Source organism: Vigna radiata, chromosome 4, assembly GCF_000741045.1.
Source record: "Vigna radiata var. radiata cultivar VC1973A chromosome 4, Vradiata_ver6, whole genome shotgun sequence".
In the NCBI taxonomy this organism is placed as follows: Eukaryota; Viridiplantae; Streptophyta; class Magnoliopsida; order Fabales; family Fabaceae; genus Vigna; species Vigna radiata.
This window is the reverse complement of record NC_028354.1, coordinates 8,363,319-8,372,546: the sequence shown is the minus strand read 5'-3', so window position 1 is coordinate 8,372,546 and position 9,228 is coordinate 8,363,319. Positions and strand designations below refer to the sequence as shown.

The 9,228-nt window shown below is 30.1% G+C and overlaps 1 protein-coding gene across 1 annotated transcript; it reads right to left on the bottom strand.

The window, feature by feature from the left end:
* Positions 1-3,346: 3,346 nt before the first annotated feature.
* Positions 3,347-5,383, bottom strand: LOC106758614 (beta-amyrin 24-hydroxylase). Its single transcript, XM_014641543.2, has 2 exons — positions 4,446-5,383; positions 3,347-4,096 (listed from the first exon to the last, which is right to left on the bottom strand). Exons 1-2 carry the CDS (start codon positions 5,340-5,342, stop codon positions 3,461-3,463), a joined length of 1,533 nt encoding a protein of 510 aa, XP_014497029.1. The 5' UTR covers positions 5,343-5,383; the 3' UTR covers positions 3,347-3,460.
* Between the last annotated feature and the right edge of the window lie 3,845 nt (positions 5,384-9,228).

The following is a 9,228-nucleotide window of genomic DNA, read 5'->3' as shown; positions in this document are numbered from 1 at the left end:
TATATAACAATCATCCCAATATCTCCTAAAGTCTTTTGTTAATATTCCATCCTTCTTCTTCGAATAAACAACGAAAAATAAAAACTATAAGCGAAACTGATTCTGTGCTTCGGGCAAGTTTTATTTTCTTTCTCTATGCCCTCAACGTAAGCTATCAACATAATAATATAAACACACCCTTCTCTCTCCTCCAAAATCATATTCATATAGATAATCATGAGATCATGATATTTTAACAACTTTTTTAAATAATTTTTTTTTTACAACAGGACACGTGTCATTATTTTATTAGTCTATTTGAATTTATGTTTAAAAAAAATTGAAACGAACCAATCATAAACTACCATGTATGTGTTGTCAAAAAGTTGTTAAAAAAACTTTTTCCTAACAACAAAGCTAGGTTTTTGCACCCCAATAGGCAAAAATGAGGAAGATATTATGAGAATAGGCAAAAATTTTAATTACGAGAATAAGGAAGTAATGGAGGGACCAGACGACTTCTATTGAAGAAGTCGTGCCCCTTGCAACACTTCACACTGTTCATTTGACTAGTGTTGAAGTCGTGCACCCCAAAAACGACTTTAAGACATGGTAATCGATTACCAGACACTTGTAGTCGATTACCAAGCTATTTTTGACAAAAATATATTAAAAAAAATGAAGTTGTATGGGGAGTTAACGACTTTTCTTATTAAAGTCGTGTACCCCCTCACGTTTTTACTTTTTTTTTTTTAATTTTTTTATTAATTATAATCTTTTATAATTTATAAATAATGTTTTTAAATATATTTAAAATAATTAAAATTATATCTAATTAATAATTAAATTTTTTTAATATTATTAAATAAATAAAATTTATATTCTAATTATTTTTGTAATTAAATTAATTTTTTTATAAAATAATTTTAATTAAATAATTTATAACTATTGTAATTATGTAATTAAAAATTGAAAAAAAAAATATATTTGATTACAATTTATTATAGAATATTCTTTTTGGAAATTATAATTAATTAATAACATTTTTTTATTATAAACTATTTAATTAATAAATATATTAAATATAAACTATTTAAAAGTAAAAAAATTAAAATCGGGGGTTGACGACTTCTTGTGTGGAAGTCGTGCACCCCACGCACTTTCACTTTTAAATTTTTTTTATTATTTAAATTAATTTATAATATTTAAATAATGTATTTAATGTATATATAATACTGTATAATTAATAATTGAAGTTTTTTAATATTATAAAATAAATCAATTTTATGATTTTAATTATTTTTGTAATTAAATTAATTTTTTTAAATTATTTTAATTAAATAATTTAGAACTATAATTATTGTAATTATGTAATTAAAAATTAAAAAAAATTATTTCATTATAAATTTATTTTTTTAATATAATAAATTTACTTAAACAAGTATTTATTATAAAAAAATTTATTATAATTAAATATAATAAGTTTATACATTTTTATTTATTTAATCACAATAATTATGGTTAAAAATTATTTAATTGAAATACTTTTTATAAAAAATTTAATTTAATTGCAAAAAATAATTAAAATCATAAAATTTATTTATTTTATAATATTAAAAAACTTTAATTATTAATTATACATAATTTAAAATATTATATATACATTTAAATACATTATTTAAATATTATATATTAATTTAAATAATAAAAAAAAATTAAAAGTGAAAGTGTGTGGGGGTGCACGACTTCCACACAAGAAGTCGTCAATTCCCTACGATTTTAATTTTTTTGCTTTTTATTAATTTAAATAGTTTATATTTAGTATATTTATTAATTAAATATTTTATAATAAAGAAATGTTATTAATTAATTATAATTTCCAAAAATAATATTATATGATAACAAAAATTCGAAAAAAATAAATTACAATAAAATATAATTTGTTTTCAATTTTTAATTACATAATTACAATAATTACAATAATTATAAATTATTTAATTAAAATTATTTATAAAGATTTAATTTAATTATAAAAATAATGAGAATATAAAATTTATTTATTTAATAATATTAAAAAAATTTAATTATTAATTAGATATAATTTTAATTATTTTAAATATATTTAAAAACATTATTTATAAATTATAAATAATTTTAATTAAGAAAAAAATTTAAAAATAAAAAAAATAAAAATATAAGGGGTGCACGACTTTAATAAGAAAAGTCATTAACCTTTTTTACGATTTCATTTTTTTTTTTAATTTTCTTTTTGTTAAAAATAATTTGGTAATCAATTATCATGCTTTAAAGTCGTTTTTGGAATACACGACTTTAATACTAGTCAAATGAACAGTGTGAAGTCGTACAGGAACACGACTTCTTAGCTAGAAGTCATTTTGGCCCCATAATTTTCCTTTCACTTTGATTTTGTCCATTTTTGTAATGGAAAAAATCTTTTTAACAACTCGTCTTTGACAATTTTTTGACAACACATACGTGGCAATTTGTGATTGGTCCGTTTTAAATATTTTTTTAGAATAGATTCAAATAGACCAATAAAATAATGACACGTATCCTGTTATAAAAAAATTGTTAAAAATAATTATTAAAATATCATTATTATTTGGTAATATTGTAGGCAAATTTGCCTTGAGGGTTTCTCTCTGACAACGCAAGCATGAGGCCTCTTTCTTGTCAAACGATAGCCAACGTGGCTCCACCAAAAATACTTGTGTCGAAAATAGTTGATAAAGACCATAAGGCATTAAAGGATGCAGTGGACTCGATTAGGGTATATAAGAATTGCAGGCACACACATTAAGTATTAAAACAATGTTATCACACCGATGATTTAATGTAAAGATCAATATTTAAATACTTCTTCAACTTATTTTGAAAATTAAAATAAAAATAATTATAAATTAATTTTTATGAACTTCTAAACACTTTTCTCCATCTAATACCATATGATAATTAAATATTTATTAATAAAAAATATTAAAATAAAAATAAAAAATATTTTTATTTTATCTAAGTCTTACTATTCAAAAACAGATATAAATTTTTTTTAACAAGTATAAAAATTTAATTTTGTATTAGTATACGTGTGATTATACTTGTGATTTTATGATTAGTTTATGGTGATATTTATAATTATTATTATTGATTGTAAAATAATTTTGAACTAATAATAAAATGACACGCAGATATTGTAAGAAATATTTTTAAAATATCATTATCTTACCTAGTATCATTAACCAATAACTTATTTCATTAAATCCAACAAACATTTTTAAAATGACAAAACTTTAAAATAACAAAAAATAATATTTTGAAATAATTTTTTTACACTCACTTATTTGAGACATTTTTTTTTCAAACGGTGATTTTGCCATTATTGTAAAGTAACAAAGAAATAAAATTTTACAATTATTTTAAAATAACAAGCAAACCAAAACAGAGTTGCAGACATTATCACTGTTCATGCAGCGAAGGGAGTGAACCGCGGAACAGGCTTGCACGTAAGCGGCTTCGCCAGAAACACCGTCACTCTTCCCTCCTCCGTCATGTCAATATCGTGACTCTTCCCATCATTCACCACCCAATCGAAGCACTGTATCAAACTCGCGAGTGTGCCTTGCATGACGAGTAACGCAAGTGAGGCTCCGGGGCAGCTTCTTCTTCCGCTTCCAAAGGGTAGAAGCTGGTAGTACTGTCCCCTCACGTCGATTTTGCCTTTTCCAAGTTCATCAGAAACCAAAAACCTCTCTGGGTTGTACTCCAGCGGGTTGTCCCAGTAGTTGGGGTCTCTGCCGATGGCCCACGTGCTGATCATGATGGTGGAGTGAGCAGGGATGTCATAGCCGTCAACCTGGCACGTGCGCATGGCTTCTCTAGCGAAGATTGGGGTTGGAGGGTGCATTCTCAGAGTCTCTTTCACCACTGCTTGTAGATAAGGGAGGTTAGGAATGTCTGACTCCTTCACCAGCCTCTCCTTTCCCACCACACACTCTATCTCCTCTCTCGCCTTCTTCAACACCTCCGGGTTTCGCACCAGCTCCGCAAGGGACCATTCCAGAACACTAGCGGGTCCGTTTGTGCCGGCGATGAACATGTCCTGTGGAACCATTAAGCTTTCTCAGGTTAAGGGTTCAGTTCCATAGTTCAAATAAAACACCGACCACAACCTCTGTGATATTGTCTTCAGGTTTTATTGTTTGTTACTCATGTAAATATTCACATCTCAATATACATTATTTTTAGATTCTAGTTCTTAAATGAATATTTTTGTTTGAACACGTTTGTCATTCTTGTTAAATTCCAAGGACAACCGAAGAATATAAATAAAGCGTGACAATGACCGAAATTGGTAAAAAATGGAATGTGAGCCTCAAAATAATTTTTTCCAAATATGAAATAAATATAAAAATTTATATGTAAAAAAGTATCTGTTTTGATATACTGACCAGAGCAAAGGCTTTGGCACTTTCCCTTGTGAGTTTATTGTCAGCACCATCAGCTTCAATGAGGTTCAAGAGAATGTCGAAGAGATCTTTCTTCCTATCACTGTCAGCACCTGCTTTGGCCCTAGCCTCTTCGTGCTCCTTCAGCACCTTCTCCATCATTATATCAACCTTACGGTGCGTTTCCATGTTCTTCTTCCCATACCCCTGCACATCAAAAGGCTTTGCAAATCCCAAAATATCTCCCAAGTTGAACGCCCCCAGCAACTCCCCAACTTCCCTCACCACCTTCCTCAACTGCGCCACAAAATCATCCGCACCACTGCTCTTCTTTCCCATGATCATCCTCGTGATAATGTTATTCGTGTGCGTAATCAGCTCTTGCCTCATCACCACCTCCTTCCCCGTCGCCGAAATCTCCAACATCCGCTTCAAAAAAGCTTCCACCTCGCTCTCGCGAATGCCCACAAAATGCTCCAGAGTCTTCCCACTCAGAAGTTCCGTCATGCAGAGCTTCTTCAGGAAGCGCCAGTAGGTCCCGTACGGAATGAAAAAGTAGTCGGCAGCGCCGTAAGTTAAACTCTCACTTGCAATCATTAAGGGGCGGTTGCAGAACGCCTCTTCGGACGTTTTAAGGATCTCTTTTGCTGTCTCCGCCGACGACGCTACAACGATGTTTTTGTACCCGATCTTGATATGGATCAAGGGACCATAACGAAGGGAGAGTTTGTACAGTGCTTGGTGAAGCACCGAACGGAGATAGGGCGCGTGCCCTAGGAAGGGTATTGAGATGGGAGGGCCAGGTGGAAGTTTCTGTGATTTTTTGAAGATTGATCGAATAAAAATGGTGGAAATAAGCCACAGGAAGAATAGAGCAATGTAACCTTGTATGTCTTTCATGGCTATGCTGGGAAAAATAGTATGTTTTAGGTTTAGGAGTTAGATTATGTTGGCTCTTATATAGAGATGCTGCCTCGTGAGCAACGTGAAAGTTGGTATCCATCATGGATATGGTATAGTACTATTGTTTTTGTATGTATAATTGCACTAGAAAAAAGTTTTTTTAACATCTCTATCATATGTATGCTATCAATCAGAAGTAAAAAAGTTAGTACAATATATATACATACAAACAAAAACAAATATCTTTCCAACCTAAATATAGAAAATGATACTTGTGGAAAGTTTGATGTATCTAAACTTATTATACTTTTATTACACTTTTTTTAATGTACTTAAACTTATATAAAATTAATATTTATATTTTAAAATTAATATATTTTAATTCCAAATTTTAAAAATAAATATAATATTCTCAACTTAATAATAAAAAGTCAATCTTTCACTTATGAAACTAACGTAATTAAATTAAAAAAATTACTTTTATTTATATTTAAAATTTAAAATCCAACTATATCAAAATTTAAGAAAAAAAAATTCAATTTGGTTCAAAATTAGAAAAAAAGTTGAAAACATATTAAATCTTTCTTTTGCCTCTCTCCTCTCATCGCATCACATAATCTATAAATCAACCAATTTTTTCTAATACACCTTTTTAGTGCCATGAATCGTTACTATAAAAAATAAATACATTAATTCACAATCCATTATGATAATACGATGATATATATTAAGTTGTCAACAAACATTTTCTTTTTTTTTCCTAAAAAAATCATCTTAATTGGTAAAATTTTATTATTACCGCTGTCAAGAAATATATGATAAAAATTATTCTCCAATGTTATAGCCAAACACAATAACATGATCATAGAGTAATGTTATACAAGCATCCAACTTTTCGCTCAATATCCTTCCAACACCAATAAATTATTTTTTTATTATAAAGGTTTTGCAATACTCAGTGTTAAATAAATGCGACTGCCGCAAATAAAATATGTGTCTTGCAATACACGCGTTTATTATTTTCTATATAAATAAATGGCTGCGTGTTTCGCATGCTCCATATTATACTTGCAATAACTCTTTGTCTTCACTACTTTTATATGATTATGGGGATTCTGAATACAATATAAGTATACATCCTAAAGTTTTTGTGCAAAATAATAGTAATTTATAGTTTGTCAAGATCCATTGATAACTTTCACTGTAAAGTACAAAAATAAAATAAAATAAAATATGTATGTTCGTGTGGAAGTGTGTTAAAAATGGTTGTGAAAAAATAGATGAAATTGTGATTTTTGTTTATTTTCGTAAAGTATTATATTTTTGCATATCTACTATTTGAAAGGTTATATTGATTTTTTGAATATATATTTTAGTGAAGATGTGTAACGTCCCAATAAATATAGAATGAAAACTATCATTATATTAGGAGTTAACAAGAACAATAATAAAGAACAGTGAAAAATTAGTAAATAATGAGAAAGGGAATATGAAATATCATATAGAATTTAAAACTGTACAAGAACAGAAGTCTGATAGAATATACATACATAGACCGAACAATCAAGGGTTCAAGTTTAGACCGAACGGTACATAAAAGAGGCTTATACCGGACGAATTTACAAAATACTAAATATATAGATACCGAACGGTTATCTAGGTAATAAACTATCTACAAACTATTGACCCAACGGTCCTACACTGTTTTCAGGTTGAACGGTCTACAGGGCATCCTCCAAGGAATCTTCAAAATCACCTTCTGCTCACATCCATTGGATGATCATTGCAGTGAAGAGAACAACTGAACGACAATTACCGAACGACAACACCGACATGACAGGAAAAAGAAGGGTAAACTTATGTAATTTAATTAATCAAATTCGACATACATTTAAACGTGACAACCGAATGATCCAAAACAATATTTCAATCTTACAATCACCATGCAAGTATAGCAATTAAAAACCGCACGTATAAATCATCATGACCGACCACTTTAGACACTGTCCGGACTGTATGAACTATGTAGTTACGACGCTTTTGCACCTGGGTAGACCTGGCTGGGATACAGTCAACAGACCGCCACCCGAGGTTAGTCCCGAGGCTAAAGGACCTCCTGCCATTCCCATACATGCTAGACTAAACTAAGTAATAAGACAATTAATATAAGCTTTTATAAGACCGATCGGTCATCAACTGATTCCCTACAGAAGAGGATTCAGCCAAGACCGAACGTATTGAGGAAAAACCGAACGGTCCTAATGACTCTTGGTTACAGTTGCAGAATTTTACAGAGTTTTCAACTTAACCCTATATCTATTTTTCAATCATCAACACGTTCAAACAGACATGCAGTATCACAAAATCAACCAATTCATACATGTAAAATCATTCCAGCATACCACATCCAAAGAACAGAAATCATAATTAAATTACAAGCTTCCCTTACCTCTAAATCCAGCTAGGCTTCTAAGTTCTTTACTGCAATTACTACTATGGCTCCAAATCAAAGGTCTGATCGGTGAAAAGTGTCTATCATTACATCAAATACACAAAAATGAATTTAGAGAGTAAATTGATGAACACATGCAACCTGGAAAGGTACTTGCATGCAATGAAGATGAAGAACTTAAAATGACAAAGGAGATTTGATCTTACCGGTTCAAATGGAAAACTGATCGGTGCAACTAAAAGTGCTTGTCATCGGGAAGACTTAATCTGAAGCTGATTGATGATCGGAGAAAAACAAGGTCAGAAATCTAGAGAGAAGGTGGAGAGTTTTAGAGAGAAGGAGGAGAAAATGGTTTGATGAAGGTTGAAGACGAAGAGTTGCATGTAGAGAAGTGGGACCAGTTTTCGAAATCCCACATTAAATACTGCCTCCAAAAAAAATGATCGGTCAACTCCCTGCCTGCCACCTGTCTTCCACTTTGTGGAAACTCATACTCTCCCTGCTGCCACACGGATTCCAATGAATGGGGAATTTAATGGAGGTGACAGCTTGTCCCCCACTAACCTAGGGAATTAAATAGGACGTGACATTTTGTCTCCCACTACAAAGGGGGAATTTAAGGGGTCTTACAAAATGCATTTTGCTTAGTGGTAATGTGTCTTATGTATGGTTGATGTGTTTTATGGCGTCGTTACCATGAGGCTGAAGTAGGGTTAAAATGAGTCGATTTTGTTTCTCATTATTTTGATTTTTTAAGTGGTTGGTTATGGGTGGATCTACGGTGGTAAAAAGTGGCATTGCAGGAAAGAGAAAACATGAATTATATATATGTGTGTGTGTGTGAATATGTAAGGAAGATAAAGATAAAAACAAAAATAATATATGGACTCATAAAGAAGAAATAATGAAATGGGCTAATGCATGTTTAAGCATGCAACTGAAGTTAGAATTTTATTAATTTAAAGCATGAAATTGAATGGCCAAAGATGGTCCAATTTGGTCAACTCAGGGATTTTATGCAATTTTGAAAAGAAAGAGATGACTAAAGTGCAATTAGAGGAAAATTTTGGACTTATGTGTAAATTTGAATGAAATAAAAAGGGCTGAAATGTAATTTTATGCAAGTTTAAATCTGTTAGATATTTTAAAAGATATTTTAGAGAAAATATATCTTAAGATATTTTACTTGATATTGTTAAATAATTACCTTATTTAACTATATCAATAAATATCAAAAGATAATATTTGCCAAATTTTTATCCAGGAAAGATATTATCAAATATTCCGAAAAACTAATTAAATCTGTTGAAAATTTGAAAGATATTAGATATAAGATAAAAGATTTTATCAACAGAAGATTCAAAGTCCAAGCCCAATCAAACTTATCTAAAGAGACCCAGGGGACTTCATTCATGCACCAGTCCACTCCTC